Source organism: Podarcis bocagei, assembly GCF_964188305.1.
Source record: "Podarcis bocagei genome assembly, chromosome: 1".
NCBI classification, from domain to species: domain Eukaryota; kingdom Metazoa; phylum Chordata; class Lepidosauria; order Squamata; family Lacertidae; genus Podarcis; species Podarcis bocagei.
Genome location: NC_138125.1, coordinates 73876692 through 73894556, shown reverse-complemented (window position 1 = coordinate 73894556; position 17865 = coordinate 73876692). Strand labels below are relative to the sequence as shown.

At 39.0% G+C, this 17865-nt stretch overlaps 1 protein-coding gene across 14 annotated transcripts in view; it reads left to right on the top strand.

Annotated features, from left to right (window-relative positions):
* SOX6 (SRY-box transcription factor 6) overlaps window positions 1–17865 on the top strand; it is a 449606-nt gene that overhangs the window by 285863 nt on the left and 145878 nt on the right. For all 14 annotated transcript variants that reach the window (XM_081204706.1, XM_081204709.1, XM_081204708.1 and 11 more), the window contains 2 exons: window positions 6937–7109; window positions 10772–10840. In XM_081204706.1, the coding sequence (XP_081060832.1) occupies window positions 6937–7109; window positions 10772–10840 (242 nt within the window). The remainder of the gene's footprint in view (window positions 1–6936; window positions 7110–10771; window positions 10841–17865) is intronic.

Below are 17865 nucleotides of genomic sequence, written 5' to 3'. Positions count from 1 at the left end.
TACCTTAAAGTAAAGCTAAACTGCAACTTAAAAATGGAATGTGTAAAGTGTCCCTGTTGGTTTCCTGTTATAAAGCTTGTGCATGGAGTTAGTTCAATGAACCACCCCCCCCCCCGGTGATTTCAGGTTCTGAAACTACATAGAAAAAGGGGTGAAACACTTTTAAAAGCCAAGAAAAATAAAGAGGAATAAGGGAGGAACTCTTATGGGATAGAATAATGGAATAACTTCAGGTGTCAGGGCAGCATAAAACGCAGGTTGCCCACCTGTATGCGCTCCAGATTGCCCCCATTTTCCATGCATTTTCCATGGACACCTGTTTGATGTTTGCTGCTGAGTTTGCAGTTGATGAGGAACTGCAGACAATCCTCTCAAGGGTAGCTGCACAATAAATGGCTGGTTTATAATCTGTGCATTTGCAAACACATGTTTACCTTCACATGTTTTTTGTGCATGCCTACTTAGAAATGCATCTTCCTGTATATGCAGTGGTGGCTGGTGACCACAAGACCTGGTGGGTCTGCTAGGAGGTCACAGAGGTATGGCCATGTTGTTCTGGTTTTCTACCTATTCTCCTCTTGTACAAAGATACTGTGGACACTTGATTGCAGTTGCACAAATAATTAGTACCTGAGTAAACTGAAAATTATCTTTCTTTCTTTCTGAAGGGGCCCCTGCTGTCACAATTGCTTTTCTGCTGGGAGAAAAGTTGTGTGGTCTCCACCTTTTCTGGTTCTCTCCCTATCTCCCCTCCTTTGCAAAGAAACAGCGGACACATAAACACTGCAGTTTTATTAATACTTGATTTGTTTTTTTGTTTCTGTTTTTTGTTTACCTTTTGTTAAGGAAAAGTGTCATTATCTATCTATCTATAAAGGTTTCCACACATGCTATTGATTTCCCCTCTGAGACTTAAGATTTTGAATATAACTGGTAAAGGAGTCAATGGATCAAATTCAGTAAATCTGAAGTCACTAGAATAAAGGTCTCTTAGAAAAAATATATGTCAAATTTAAAGGTCCTTCCTAACTGAAGACCATTTTGTGATAGAGCCAAAGGTTAATAAAATCAGTAGTGAATGTGGCAATTTTACAGATAAGCTATTCACAACAAGTGTAGTTACTTGAATAAAAAGCTAATTCAGTTCTAAAATGCCACATGCAGGAGCTGTGAATAGCTGCTTTTAGGTGCTTTCTGGAGGAGGATAAAATACAGAATCACAGCACTCTTCTCTTCCAGCATCCCTGGCTGCCTGTAAATTGCTCTGAATGGGACTGTGGGCTGACAGGCTCTATTAAGACAAACTGCCTTTCTCATCGGAGAGATAAAATAAATCAGGTGTTTAGTCAAATTAAAATACTTCAGCTGGAGCAGGCCCTGGGGAGCACTGATCCACCTGACAAATCTGAGAGAAACTCAAGACAGATGTGATTTGGGGATAAGGAAGACCCTGCTGGAAAGCTGCAGGGAGGGGGTGATTGTAACAGTCAGTGTCTTTGGAGTTAGAGGATAGATACAGTTTAAAGACAGACACAGAGAGGTGAATCCGTAATGTGTAACGTATTTTGAGATACTTTATGAAGAGTATTTTTCCGGCTTTACAGCAAGTGCATTTTGAAGATACACTAGCAATGTTTTTTATTATTATTTTGTTTTAGATGCCATTTTCTGCTCAGCAGAAGAGTTTATTTACTGGTAATTTCTTAAGGGTATCGTAGCACTTGGATGGCAAACAAATGATGACAGCACACAGTTAAATGATGAGAGACCTTGGCTGGCCCAGCCAGAGCCGCTCAATCTGGTCTGCATCCTTAGCAAGTTGCTTTTTATTTCTATCTCAACTATAGTAAAAGGAAAAGTGGGGGTGACAGGAGTGAAAGCATTTCCATTAGAATGAAAGCATTATGATGCTCTCCTAGTTCTCTAATCCTGCTTTTGATAGAATATATGGGAGCATCAAAAATTAGGTAGTTGTGCACAAGTGTGAGTTGTATCATTGGCCGTACAAGACTGCATTTGTCGAAATAGCTTAGGGGATCCAAAACTTTCATATAAGTGCTATCATATAGCAGACAGAACTGCTGTCACATTCACAAGAGTGCTGCTTTATCCAGGGCTAGAAGTGATATCGAGCTCCATGAAGTGGATGCAGAAATTTGAATAAAAGAGTTGAGGAGTGTCTCCCCTAAATCACACAACAGCACAGTGTATTTAATGAACTGAAAACATACATATATTAATTTCTGTAGTATAGTGGTTACTTCAGGTTCTTGAATGGAAGAAATTTTGTGTACCATTGTTTGTGCTACAAAAAAGGAGAAGCAATTCTGATGGATAGTGGTATTTTATCATGCCTACAGAAAAATAATTCACAATTTAAATGATAATTAATACACTTTCTTTCAAAATTCATATTTAAATATGTATTTTGGTACATTCAAAGTATCAAATTGCATTGCAACATTTGGAGAAGTGCATCATCTGGTGGATAGCTGTGTTCCAATCTGTACATTAGGCAGATAAGGCTGCCTTCTATAGGAAAATCGGTCTCTTGCCTATATGCTGCTCTCTTATATTTATCCTGATGTTCGATGGCAGCATAAGTGCTATGCATCCTAAGCCACTCTCCCAGATGGAACAATGTTTCTTCTCTTTCCCCCTCTGTTCTGGGGGTTCTGCAGACTTTCCTAATCAGAAGCGGGGGGAAAGTCCCGTTGCACTAATGAATAGAATAGAATAGAATTTATTATTTATACCCCACCCATCTGGCTGGGTTTCCCCAGCCACTCTGGGTGGCTTCTAACAAAGTATTAAAATACAGTGGTCTGTTAAACATTAAAAGCTTCTCTAAAAAGGGCTGCCTTCAGATGTCTCCCAAAATCCGGTAGTTGTTCTTCTCTTTGACATCTGGTGGGAGGGTGTTCCACAGGGCAGGTGCCACTACCAAGAAGGCCCTCTGCCTGGTTCCCTGTAACTTGGCTTCTCGCAGTGAGGGAACCGCCAGAAGGCCCTCGGCGCTGGACCTCAGTGTCCGGGCAGAATGGTGGGGGTGGAGAAGCTCCTTCTTGTGCTGGCTTCATTGAAACCAGCTCTATGTATTTATCTGCCCTATTTGTGTAGAGCTGGTTTGGGGAAGCTTTGTCCCTCCACATGCTGTTGAACTACAAATCCCATCAAGCATGGCCATTGCCAGGGATGATGTGACTTGTAGTTCAGCTACATCTGGAGGGGAAAGGTCCCCCACACCTGGAATAGAGCCTTTAGCTCCGTTCTGATGCTACTAATGGCCAAACCACAGCTTGGCAATCTGAACTGCTCTATCTGTTGCACATATTCCTTCTTCTCCCTCCTCTCCATCTCTGTGCAAATCCCCACTTGCTTTCTTGGGAATCAAAAACTATGGTTATAGTTTTAAGTGAACTGGCATAATGAGTTCCTGTGAACCATAGTTTGCTCTTAAAACAGATGTTTGAAATTCAGATTGGAATTTTATTTCACTATCTGGTTTAAGAATCAACTGTGTTTTGCAGAAACTCTAGCTACATTTGTTCAGATGTAACAGTAAATCATGCTTCTTGCTAAATAGGAAAGGGACAGGAGAGAAGTATGTATGCTCACACAGGAATGTCATGTATGGATAAGTACAATGGCTTGGCAAAACACTATGTATTAGCAAAGTTACAACTAAATCAGCCCATTCAGTTAAAATGATGATGATAGGGAATATCCTTATATGAAAGCGTTGCCATCTCTAAGATGTTCTCTCATACCTGATAAGATTCAAGTCTCAAACTGCTGGGCCCTTGAAATCCTGCTACATAGATGCTGCTACATGTGACAAGCCCACAGAATTGTGAGATTTGTTACAATGTCATTGCAAACTACCTCCTTCCCCTTTTTGGATGGGCACTGGAATTACATGATAACATTGCCAAGGTGGATAATTACAAAAACACACACGTTAAAGTTAATGATTTGTGAGAGCTGACCTTGTATTTTTAAAAGTTCAAGTTCAAATATCAATTGTGGTACATATGATATGACACTTGGAAGATGGTAGATCCGTGCTTGCTCTTTATCTTACCTATTTATTTACAATAAATGGTATATATGTACATTATATGAATATTGTTCACAATGACTGTGTATAAGGATTTCTTTATGCAACATTACACCATTAAGCTTTTTACCCGTTTAATTTTATTTGGGATGCCTGGAACCCTTTGAAAATAAACCTTGGAGATGTTCTTTGTTTCACCTAGTGTAGATGAGGTTGTTGAATGGCAAGAGAAGAAGAGTTGCCTTGGGGATTACCTGCTAGTTTGTACCTATGTTTCCAATTACTTTACATTTATATTATTAGGAAGCTTAGCTTGAATTGGTTGACCTTACTCTATCTTTGCTTTGTCTCTGTGAAGTCAGATAAGCTTAATGACAGTGGCTTTCCCCCGATCCACCCAGTGACCTGCCTGGCCAAGTTGAACTTTGAGAGTTGGGCTTGGAGTTATCACATCCAGTTTCCACCCTCTAGCCACTGCAGCTCACCAGCACTCAGTTTTGAGGGTGCTTGGCACCATTTGGAAAGTCACAGTAAGATCTAGTAAGTGATCCTCTTGGAACAGATTGAATTCCCAGATCTGTCAGTCATACATGTATGCAAATCACTGCTTAGTCATTGGCTTACTTCATATTATAAGATTAATCATGAATTTAGCTTCAGTTATCTTTGAAGAGAATCACAGGCATTCAGTTAACATGAGTTAAGGTTGTGGTACAGCTGTTCTTATTACAAAAGTCTAAAATGGATGTGTCTAAATTAGCCTGTTAAGTGCTTGATCTCTCACACACTTTTTTTGTGTTAGCTATTCCAGGATAGAAGAGCATCTCTAATCATGTGTCAAAGTAGAATTTTGTTTTCCTTGCCCAGCAGATTTTCCATAGAACATGCATGAGCTGAGTTTGATTTCTTCTAGTTACGTTTGCTATTCTATTCCTTCAGTGCTTTTATCAATTGTCCGCTTTGGTTCAAGGTCCCAGCATGAGTTTCAAGGCATGACTTTTCACTATTCATAATATATAAATTGGGCTTGTAGCCTTAAAGTTGTAAAATCATAGTTATTCTTGTATTTAGATTTTCTTCTGATATAGTAGTTGCAAGGCGTTATAGGTTCTTCAGTATGCATGGGTTGATGTACAATATATTCCACCGTGGATTTTGCAGTCTGATAGCTTTGTAAACATTTGTATACATATTCTAGATCACACTAGATATTACAGTGCTAAAATATTGTCTGTGTGATTTTTTAAAATGTATTTCTCTTTCCTCTTGGTTTTGATGTATCAATGTATGGTTCATTGGCTGTCTGTTTTGTTGTAAGTTGCTTTGGGTTGTCCTGGGCAAGATAAAGTGACAGACAGTTTTAATAAATAATAAATAATTTTGTGATATAAAGTGCTGATATTGCAGGAATATATAGATGTAAGCAGGACAGTGAAAATATTCTGGTTCAAGGTGGGCATGTGGCAGAATGATCAGGTATCTCAGCTGAATAAATTTAAATTTGCATTTATTTAAATAAGATTCAGCTACTCTTAGACTGTGGAATCTCACATGTGCATCATATGCTTGGTAACTCTAGACTGCAGGCAGTCACAATTAACATGTTAACAATTAACCCATAACCTTTAAAGCCAATGGAATATTTGTCACTGAGTTCTATACTTTGTATTAATTACCAGCTTCTGGCATACTTTCAACAAGCCTCTAAAAATCTTTATCCGTGTTGTCATTTAATCTGGAAATGAATTAGTTTTATATTGTTTTAAATTGTTTATATATTTATATATGTTTAAAAATTGTTTTTCTATTCAGTTGTTTCAAACTGTTTTTAATATATGTAATTTGCATATATGTCATTACATTGTAGATCACTTCCATATCTTTCATGGGAAGGGACTCATTAATAATAATAATAATAATAATAATAATAATAATAATAATAATAATTTCTGCCACTCCTTTGTTGATTCAGAGACTCATGCGGGTTCATTTCAGTATACGTTTGCAAACACACACACACACACACACACACACACACACACACACACAAATTCTGTGGTATAGATTTCTTAAAGCTAGAACCAAAGTGTGTTTCTAATGCATTCTTTTGTAAAATCACAATTACAAAGTTGGACAGATTTAGATTTCTACTTAGATTACTTAGCAAGGAAGCTGTGTGAAAGCATCCATCAATAAGGACCATTCATGTAAAGAAAACAGAATTTCCCACTAAGTTTAAATCTTGTAAAATGAATTTTAACGTAAATAAGAAGGCTCACATTATGTTTCTTTCATTCTGAGCCCTATTTCAATACCTACAGGTTTAGTGGTGCCTATACACACCCTTTATTAAGGCTTAACAGGCATGGTTTCTTAGTAACAAAAATGAGACATCTCTTGTAGAACTCTGTGGCGTGCTCAGTTCTTGGTTAATACTGGAGATCTCTGAGAAATTAGCAGCAATAATTAAGTTGTTTTCCTTATTAAGCAGGATTTTTTTAGTCATCTTATATTTTGTTTGTTTAAAAATGTATAATGGAGGGAAAATTATGTTAATCTATTTGTGAATTTGGTAATCCATTAAGGAGTCATTACACTGGGATGGAAGGGAAAGAGGGATTTGATATTGCAGAGTACATAATTAATTACTCTTGTCAGAAGGGGGGTAAATTGTCTCTTTTCTGTTCACAGTATATAGTGACATTCCCTATCTTTCAGAATACAGCAAAAACACAAGCAGTATTTACTGGTACATATTCTAATAAAATAAATATTCAAACTGCCATTTGTCAGATACAAAAACTCAGGTTATTTCCTTTTTGTTTCATTGTTGCTGTCTACATGTTATTTATTCTGCATTTCCCTATCTCCTTCAGGTACACCTGAAAGCCTAGCGGAAAAAGAGCGACAGCTCTCTACCATGATCACCCAGCTCATCAGTTTACGGGAGCAGCTTCTGGCTGCCCACGATGAGCAGAAAAAGCTGGCAGCATCACAAATTGAAAAACAACGGCAGCAAATGGACCTTGCTCGCCAACAGCAAGAACAGGTGAGCAACAAAACAGCAACATATGAAAATGGTTTCTCTCCCCCCCCACACACACCCAGAAAAAAATTCTACTATTTCTTAAATCCACTCCCAACCAAAAAGGGTCTGGTATATATTATTTGCAAACAAGAGACAAATAACTGTACTTTCCATGATATGCTGGCTTTTCATAGCCTGCTACTTGTAAACATTACCTTTGATAATACATGTGTGTAAAATACTGCATGATGAATTTATATCCTCCAAAAAAGTTGTAAAGAAGGAATAAATTGTAGCAATCCTTGAAAAACTGTCCATGTTAGAATTTCAATTCTCCATTTTCAAAATGTCCAAATGCAATGAGGATGTGTGATAAGGATACATTGTGAACGAGGTTTGTCCAGTATCGGAAGTGGGTGATAGAAAGGATTCATTTGTTTACTTAGGAAAGGGCAGACGGGAACTTGTAAGGGCTCAGTGAACCAGGAAATGTTCTCACAAACCTATTAATTTGAATAGAATTTGTGCCGGAATAATATCTGCTGGATTATGCCTATACAGTAGATTCCAACATACCTGTCAAATGGATATTTTCCTGTCTGTAAGGCTTGCTTTGTTACTAGTTCCTAAGCAGGTGATTTACAGCATCTTAATAAACTTTGGCAAAAGGATCAGTTAACTCTCTTTCTCTGAGCATTATATCTTAAAAAGAAACGAAAAAACAAAAATCCTACACACACCCCACCCCACCAGCCAAATATTGGTAAGGACTAGGAGATAAACAATATTCCATGCTGTCTGGTGGAAAACATTTAACAACAAAAGATTCCATTAGTTCCTTATGCATTAGTTTCAAATTAATGTGCAGTTTTTAGAAATCTGACATTATAACTAGAATTATCTTTTCAGCTAAATATGTTTTATAGGGTATATACAGCAATGTATGCTCTGTTGATTTTAATGAGTTGTGACGTCTTGTATTTTATGTGCTTGAATATTTGCCCACATGTAAGGAATATGGACTCGTCCCTAATGGAAAATAACATAAAGGAATACTGTAAAAAATCAGAAGTTAGAATGTCATTTAGCCATCCAGAGATGACACAGTAATTAACTATTGACACTTGTGAATAAGCTAGCACAAATTAATCTTGACACATTTGCAGACGAGTGATATCTTACAGTGAACACTTTGTAATTATATTTCAAAATGAAAATTAAATGACACTTAAAACTAGGTTGTCATGCTCAATGAAGCGAGCATGTAGCTCAACCAATTGGCAAATAAAATTCAGAATTTGAGCCACATGGTGCGTCTGTACCAGCTTTTGCGGTGTCAAGCCCTATACATTGAAATTGTGCTATGGTAATTGCACTGTAGTGTTTTGGATGCCTTTTTCAATCACACCACCATCAATATTAAATGCCATGGTAGTACTTCACTGGTTTCCATAAGGAAATGAATATTCATTTGATCCTATATTGTACTTAGAACTGCAGTGAGCTGTGCACTAGCAAATTGATCTCAAACAAAATCAGTCCCCAAATTATACAAAGCCTTTGTCATTTCTCAGGTCCTAGATACAATGAGGCTTGTATCTGCATGGTGTGTGGATTTGTTCCTTTCACTAAATGACAAAATGAATCTTGCACCTGTTTTTATTTTTACAAAAATAAATCTCTCTCCACATCTTCAAGATGCCTTTCCATGGTAAAATTCAGCAGTAAGAGTAGAAATCTTCAATTTTCAAACACATCAATTTCAAAAGCAGGGTAAGAACAGTATAAACTAAAACAAAACAAAAATCACTGGCACCAACTTTTTCAAAAATTCACAGTCTGCTGGTACACAACTCTTTAAGAAGGAATTCCCTGGCCACAGGGCAATTGAAGAGAAGGCCATAATGTGTCACCACAATTTCAGCTTCCTTTTACATGAGACCTTAAGCAAGGCCTTGGTCTGTGGAGCTGCTTCAGACTCAGCAGAGTCCATTTTTAATTCCTCTCTCATATATGTAAAATAAGGCCCTGCTTGTAGAAAACTAACATGTCAATGAGAGAAATTCTAGTTTAGCTTAGGGTTTCCCCCTCATGCTTTAGTTTTCTATGCATGTTTACAACCACAGTCATTCAAACAGGCAGTCCCCCCACTTGCATTCTGAAGTGCTTTCACTCTAACAGGTTGAGCTACTTTATTATTCTGAAAGTGTAACTCTGTTCTACCTATCATCTTTCCCAACCTATTCTATTTATACTGGAGAAGGAAGCAAGAGCATATAGCTAAAGCACAATATTGTGCATTAAAATTTCTGAGGGTCCTGGGAGAGATGTGCATTCTGCTCTTATTATATCGAGAGTTGATTTTGATGTGCTCTTATTATGTCATTAAAATGCTTTTCCCCTGGTGACATGAGCATTTTCATTGCTCTCTCATGGCCATGGCATTTGTGGAAATTTTTTGGAAAAGTAATTGCTTTAAGTAGGGATGTTGCTGAAACACATGTTTAAGTTCTCAGCTCAATGGTGAAATATATCCATAAAGCTAAAGACAACGTTAAATTCTCCTCCTGCCCCATTAGTCATGCTACCACAGCAACTTGGATTTGGTAGCATGTGTTTGATTATGGAAGGCATAGTCTTATTCAGACAGTTTTGTATGACCCTAATAATAAATGAGAAGAACTAGAGAAAGGGCTTCTTACATCCCCTTCAGTAATCATTGGATGGTTTGTCAGGAGCAGGCTTCTTCAGCCTCGGCCCTCCAGATGTTTGGAGACTACAATTCCCATCATCTGGAATTCCCACTGGTCCTGCTGACTAGGGATCATGGGAGTTGTAGGCCAAAAACATCTGGAGGGCTGAGGCTGAGGAAACCTGATCAGGAGAGTTGCTCTCAGGCTAAGCATATTACTTTGGTAATATGGTGTCGGAGCGAGAACAAAGTTTAGTGCCCCCACTACCACCTTGAATATTTCTTAATTTCACAATAATTCATTTTGGTACAGTTGCTTTTTAAATGGATCTTCTCAGTAGGTACCCTAAACAACAACAACAACAACAACAACAACAACAACAACAACAACAACAACAATGTTCCCCTTGGCTCAGTGCCCTGTGTAGAGGATCCAAGTTGTGGAAGGCTGATCTAGCTACTCCTAAGGGAAGCACTTTGGTACAGTAAAGGTGCAAGTTAATGACAAATGGAGAATAAAGAAGTTGTGACGTGTGCTTCCCTGAGCAGAAAGTTCCAAAGTGTTGATGTGATTACTGGAAAGGTTATGCTCCGATTTCCCACAAATGTCACCCGCAAATAGGAGACGTCCTAATGGTAGGGCCTCCCCTGCTGGCTCAGAAGCCAGGAGAAACATAGGGAAGAAAGCCCTCTGTCATGTATGCAAGGTCCAGCTGAAGCTGAAGCTTTGAGAATGAATACATGTAGACTTAACTGACTTCAAGCCCTGTGTTTCAATTACTTCAATAGTCTTTAAAGATAGGTTAGTAAACAATATATTTAAACCTCCTTCCAATCTTTTAGTTAACTCCACAACAAATATGGTTCGGTGAAACAAAAAAGAAAAATCTTTGAAATTATCATGAGGAATAAGTAGGAACTTGTTTTCACTCAATAATATTGAAGCCTCAACATCACTGTTTTAATTTAATGGAAAATTTATTTCTAATAGATTGCAAGACAACAGCAGCAACTTCTGCAACAGCAGCACAAAATCAATCTACTGCAGCAGCAAATTCAGGTCAGTGTGTTTTATTGCTCTCTTCTGATTATGCTTAAATTCCATTTAGTAAAAGGGGAAGCTTTACAACAAAATTGCTTTTACCCTCCTAGACAAGCAAAGCTTCAAATCCAAGGAGGATTGTCCACATTAAAAAAAAATTAAATTGTGATAAATATTTTGGTGTAGCCTGCCTTTTGTTAATAAACAGGTTTTGTTTGAAAGATACGCATTACTTTTAAACCTTCCTATTTAGCTGTAAGATAAACAGGCATTTAACTTCTGTGCTACAGAGGAAAAGCAGTGATTCAATTGTTGGTTATGGATTGCTTTATTACAACCAAGACTGAACTGCTTTATATAGAGACAATTACTATGGAAAACATCTGCAGCTATTGCTATGTAGGTATATAAGTACCAAACCCTTTGTAGGCAGCAATGTTTATCTGCCAGGGGCACCAATTCAAGTTTTAGTGGTGTGTGTGAGAGAGAACAGGAGCATTCAATATGGTCCAAGGACCCACTCTTGGATATATTCAAAAACAGATTGTGAAGAAGTGTTATATTTTGAAAGCATTTGTTGTGGTTATTTTCTTTTCTTTTAATGCCTCATCATAACTATAGCAATGTTATTACCACAGGTCAAACAGTCACCTATAAAAAGCCAAAAGGGAATTGTATTTGTACCTTTACAATACATACCTAGCAGAGGCTCCTTTCACTCTTTATACAAATAGTTCGATTCATAGAACCAGTGAGATGGTCAGAGACAGTGTTTTCTCAGAAATAAATCACACTGATATGAAACATGGAGAACTTCACCTCTGTGTGGCATCTGTTAGTAATAGCTCTTCTGTTAAACACAGGAAAGTACTTCTTAAATGTAGGTTGCAATACTAACTTAACTTTATTTCCATGGTACTAACTTTCAGCTGCCTAGAGTGGCCAGGGCAACCCAGATGGGTGTGGTAAAAGGTAAAGGGACCCCTGACCATTAGGTCCAGTCATGACTGAGTCTGGGGTTGCGGCGCTCATCTCGCTTTATTGGCTGAGGGAGCTGGCGTACAGCTTCCAGGTCATGTGGCCAGCATGACTAAGCCGCTTCTGGCAAACCAGAGCAGCACACGGAAACGCTGTTTACCTTCCCGCCGGAACGGTACCTATTTATCTACTTGCACTTTGAACTGCTAGGTGGGCAGGAGCAGGGACCGAGCAACGGGAGCTCACCCTGTCGCAGGGATTCAAACCACAGACCTTCTGATCGGCAAGTCCTAGGCTCTGTGGTTTAACCCACAGCGCCACCCATGTATGGGTGCAGTACAAATAATAAAATCATTATCATGCAAATATATTTCAAAATAGGGTGTCAGACACCAAGATCAGAATCCAGTGTATTGGAAAAGGGCTCCCTCCATGAATTTTATTGCTTGTCTTAACCATGGTTAAACATAATATAAGCACAGCAGTTGTGGCATTCCCGCCCCATTCCCTTAAAAACACACACATTTTAAACACCTTTGCTTGTTGTTTTGGACACCACTGCAAGTGGCTGCAATAGCAACCTCTCAAGAACCTGTTCCCAAAAGCATATTAAAATATGCTGTAGCATTATTCTGGTTAAAAAATTGATTCTGCCCCATTCATTCATTTCCCGACAGAAAGCAGTTTGGAATTACAGAATTGTAAATTGGAAGGGATCCAAAGGATAATCTAAATGACAAAATGGGCTGGGTCCAGTTAAATAGTTGTGCTAGAGGGACCCAGCACAATGAGTCCTGAAAACGTGATAGGGCTTTCCCCCACCTTTCCTCCCCCATCCAGTCAGCTCAGGAGGGATCAGGTGAACCCCCAGAATGGAGCACAGGGGGAGGAGAAAAGGGGGTTTTTCCATTAGGAGAGCAGAAATGCTTATACTGATGGAACAATTGTTGTAGCATAACATTGAATTCTAGTAGTATTTTTCCAAAGGAACTTGGAGGATAGGAATGGTACAGAAACAAGTTAGGATTTTTTAAAGACAAAGAAAAGAAAAGAAAAGTGCTGCTGTTGCCTTTCACATTTCTGCATAATTCCCCCACATCACCCTTACCTAGTCATGCCCCCTCTATTGGTGCTTTAATTTTGACCTGAATGTTTGCAAATTCAAATAAAATAATAGTCATTGTCGTCACCACCACCACCACCACCACCACCACCTTGCATATTTGAACATCTCCCACGTAAAAGGCAGCATGCATACAGAACAACTTTTATGTCAGGGATCTAGGCTAGTTTTAAATTAGCAGTCTGTTTTCATATGTGAAAGCTCACCTGCTCTTCAAGCGCTACAGTCCAGCAAGGATGGTACTGCATAATATTTCAGAATATTAGTATAGCTTTAAAGCCTGGCTTATCACAGGGAGATGGTTTCTCCTCTTGTAGAATGGGATGGCGCGAGACAAGAAGCTTATCAACAATTTGCATGGTTGGTATTAATTCTTGCCAGCATTGTAATAACTTCTGCTTTCCAATACATTTTCTCCAACCTACCTCAGGTTAGTCAAATATATTGGAGAGGGAGGTTCAAGGAGGAAAGTGTAGAGCAAGTGACTGGCAATGCTGAGGAACTGAGGATGTGGCTGGCTGTGGGGGAAGTAATGTGCATATGGAAGATGCAGAAGGAAATACAATGGTCTTCTCTGTTCTAAGATCTTTCAACAACTTCTTGTCACAGTCTGTGGAGGAAATGTCTGCACTGACTACTACACAAGTGACTCAAGGTTCTCTGCAGATGCAGAATGAGTATGCAGTGCAGATGATGAAGCAGAAAGACCACGCTGGCCAAATTTGTTCAGGGATGCAGCTCTTGCAAGTGGAACGGGAGAAAATTCAAGAGTCACAAAAGGGGCTCAAATTCAGCTTGAGGGGAAGGCTAATGCAAATTTGAGGAAATTTTGAGTAGGAGCTGACCATAACTAAAAGCTCCTCAACTGCATCAAGCAGTATTGAGAAAGAGAAACTGAGGCAGAAAATAAGCTTCAAGTACAAATTGAAATTAACAGATCCAGTTGGAAGAACACAGAGTCTCTGAATTAGAAGTTGCAGGAGAAGGAAGCGAGCTGGCTGAAGCTAATGAAACAATTAGTGTGCTGAACGGAAATATATCAGAGTTGCAGCGGAACATAATAAATCAGGAAATGCAAATGAAGAGCCACGAATCACAGAAGCAGGAACTGACTGAACAGCTGAATGTATTACACTGAAAGAGAGAGGGAGAGACCAGTCAGCAAATTCAGTCTCTACAAGGAAAGGTAGCCCTAACGACTGGGAGCAAGCAGAACGTTCAGGATCTGGAACAGAAGGTCTCCTTGTAAGAACAAGATGTTAGAATGGAGAAGAACTTGGAAGACCAACTTTCCAAAATGGAGCAGGAGCTGTAGTTGATCCCATACTGTCCACATCACCATGCACAGACTTTGTATTGCTCTGATGCTGCTTGAGTATTTTCTCCCCCTTTTGTTCCATGGCTTCTCAGCCTATATCTGAAATTAAATAACTGTGGGTAGTTGTGCCAATTTTGCTCTCTAGCTGGACTGCAGTAGGAGGCAGGGATTTGCACCTTTATTCTGTGCCTGATGTCTCCTCCTTGCCTTCTGTTAATTACTTATCCTATCTTCACTTTTGAGGTACCTGAAACAAAATGTGTGTTTAAGCTCTGAAACAGTTTACTGTGTCAAGACAGGGGTTTGGCAAGTGGAGTATCAATGCAAAATGATGATGATGATGATGATGGAGTTGGTCTTGAGCTCCCTTCTGTCTACTGTTCGTTCATAATTCTAGCTGATTCCTTGCCTTACTGCCTTCTATTCTGGGTTTTGGTTTTTTTTAAGCAAAGGTTAACAGGCATGTCACTGAGATCAAGTGACAGTTGCTTTTCCTAGGAACAACTAATCTGCCTCCAATCCATCTTGTTCTAAACATGTTTTCCCACTAAGTTATGGAGTTTAGACACTGCCTAACATTTTGTCATTTTGTGCCAATCCGGTTATTTGGGCCTGTTTAGTGTGAGAGACTTCTGTGGATTACTTCTCTCTCTTGTGTGCATTGGGAAAACTCATTAAAGTATTCCAGGCAGGTTAAGTATTTCTCTTCCATAGCATGTTTGCCAGGATTCTGGTGGGCTTTTCATCTTCTCCTGGAGCATCTTGTAAGGAATTGCTTTGGCTGCTATTGGAGCTGCTGAACCAGTGCCATATCAGGCATGCAAACGAATGTGAAGGAAATGCTACTGTAAGGCAGAGAGGGTGGGATTATTTTAGAAGTTTCCAGCTTTTAGCTTGCTTATAGTTATTGAACAGCCTGCCCTATCCAAGAGGTTTAAGGTGGATTTTAAGTCCTTTCCTTTCACCAAAGAGCCTGCTTCTTCCAATCCTCCTCAGAGGATGATCAGGACTCAGGAGACCCTCCTGGAAAGTGTAGGCTGGGCGAAATTGGCTAAAAATTGAATGGAAGAAGCACATTACACTTGAGGAGACACCATTCATATAAGATGAAGGGGCTATAGCTAGGATCCAAAGAGTTTATACACAAACTCAGTGTTTTGTTTTGTTTTTACCTTTGAATGGCTAAGGATCTCCCCAGTAATATTAAATTGCTTTTGAAATTCCAATCGATTTCATAAGATATTTTGTATGTAGCATGGGATGTGCTCTTTGAGAAATACAAATTCAAAGCTCCCTTGGGCATGTAGGGCTAGTCATGTGGTTCCTTGGATCAAGGCCTGCAGCATTAATTAGTTGTGTTTCTAGTCTTCCTGGACAATAGCCTGAAGCTGCACCAGTACTTCACAGTTTTATGATGTGCTGTTGTGCTGCAGTTCATAGGCAAAGAACTGATGCCAAAAGTCTGTTGACACAAGTCATACATTTGTCAGTTCGCAAAATGAGTGCGTCCTTTTAAAACAATAATAGAAACAAGTGAAGCCGATACTGATTAATTAGCCCTCTAAAACTTAGGACAATTTAAATATGGTTTTGGTAAATGAAATGGAGCATGAGCAAAAGGCAAAACAGCACTTCTTAAATATGTGCCCCTCTCTCTTCTCTTGTCTCTCTCTGTGTGTGCATGTGTGCATGTGAGAGAGAATTAGTAGATGATGGATGATGGATTGATTGAATAAATAGAAGGGGGGAAAGGGAGAAGGGAAAAACAGAGGGATGTCTGGTATGGGATCTGTGTGAGAATGAAACATGGGTGAATAAACATAAGAGAGGAGGGAGACAGAAAAAAATGAGTGATGAATAATTTAGAACCCTGCATGATCAGAGTTCAACACTTCTTTTCAGAGAAGGGCCTTCAATACAGATTTTGAAACTTCAGACAGGTTCATAAAGGAGAAGACAGCCCTTCAAGTACCTTGGTCACAAGTTGTTTAATGGTTTAGACCAGGCATCCCCAAACTCGGCCCTCCAGCTGTTTGGGGACTACAATTCCCATCATCCTTGACCACTGGTCCTGTTAGCTAGGGATGATGGGAGTTGTAGTCCCAAAACAGCTGGAGGGCCAAGTTTGGGGATACCTGGTTTAGACAGGTGAGCACTTTGAATTATGTGTGGAAGCTTTTAAGGTTAGTGTTATCTGAATGATAGCACCCCATCAATAGTCTGGTTCCCATATTCTGAACCATATGTCATTTCTAAACTGTATTTTAAGGACAACTGGATTATGTTCCTCTAGTTTAAAACAGAATTGCAGCTAATACTAACGGCAGCCCTTGTGGTGTTCACATTAGGGCGGTCAGCCAGTATGTTCCACTCCAGAGTTGCCACAACCCTGTACAACACAGTATCTGACTCATTTGGAAAACTTTATATCCCTCTGTCACTGGAAGTTACTGTGTCAATTCTGAATGGAATATTTTTCTAATTTTGACTTAAAGGTTCATTTCTCATCACATTCCCTTCCTACCATAGTGAACCCTGCAGTTATTTCCTTCACATAGCTAGTTAGATTGCCATTTAATCCATGAAGTTATCTTTGCACATTGAAGGTTGAGTTCCTCTTCCATTTTTATTATCACTAGAGTTCATTTTCATGAATACATTTTCCTCCTGTTCTTGAAAGTAACATTCATGCTGTGCAGTTTAATATCAACAAATTCGCCTGGTCTTACTTTATTAAAATGAGTGAGCATGACGGTAAACAAAGGGGCAGTAATATGAAAAATGACAACTGTTTAACTGTCCTTGAGTGTGAATAATTTTTGTTGTACTTAAAACTTGAGAGGCTGAACCAACAAATCCCTTTCCTTATCCATGATTAACTACTGACAATTGAGGTACCTGGTGAGCTGAATAAGGACTATCTCTTTATGTGAAGTGCATGTCTAAAGATCAGGAATAATTACATTCTACATTAGCCTTCATGGCCCCCACAACCTGGTTAATTAATTTTTTTTTTTGCTAGGATAATAATGCTAAGATATTGGTCATTATTAAGTATCTAATTGACCTCCTGTTTCAGAGGTGGACCCTTCATTTATTGCCTTCTAGAAATAGGTTAAAGCTATTTGCTGTATGTTTGCTGAAGGGGCACTGTCTGGAATTTAGCTCAAACTGGGCTGCAACTGTTCATTCATAGGTCTCTTTCTCTGTAAACTGTATTTAGCACTGACAAGCAAAAAGCAATTATAGCACTACTGTTCTGGCACAGGGGAATACCCCCTCCCGCCTTTTGTTATCGATCATGGAACTGATCTCCTTCCAGTAAGCTCAGAACAGGACCAAATAAAGTTGCTGAAAGCAATTTGATACATCTGTTGGCATGTTACATGGATCAGAGGCTCTGTTGAAAGTAGAAAAACATGGCTTGTAAGCAAAACTCCAATTCTAAGAATAGCCCTCAACTTTAGTAAGTCCTTAAAATATTTTTAATTGTATATTCAATCATGAATTAGCCAGGAAAAAAGAGACCCAAGCCCATCTCATCCCTTTATATTTTCACTGCACTGTGCGGTTTTTAATTGCCCATGGGCATGCTGCTGTGATCTTCCTCAGAACTAAAAAAAG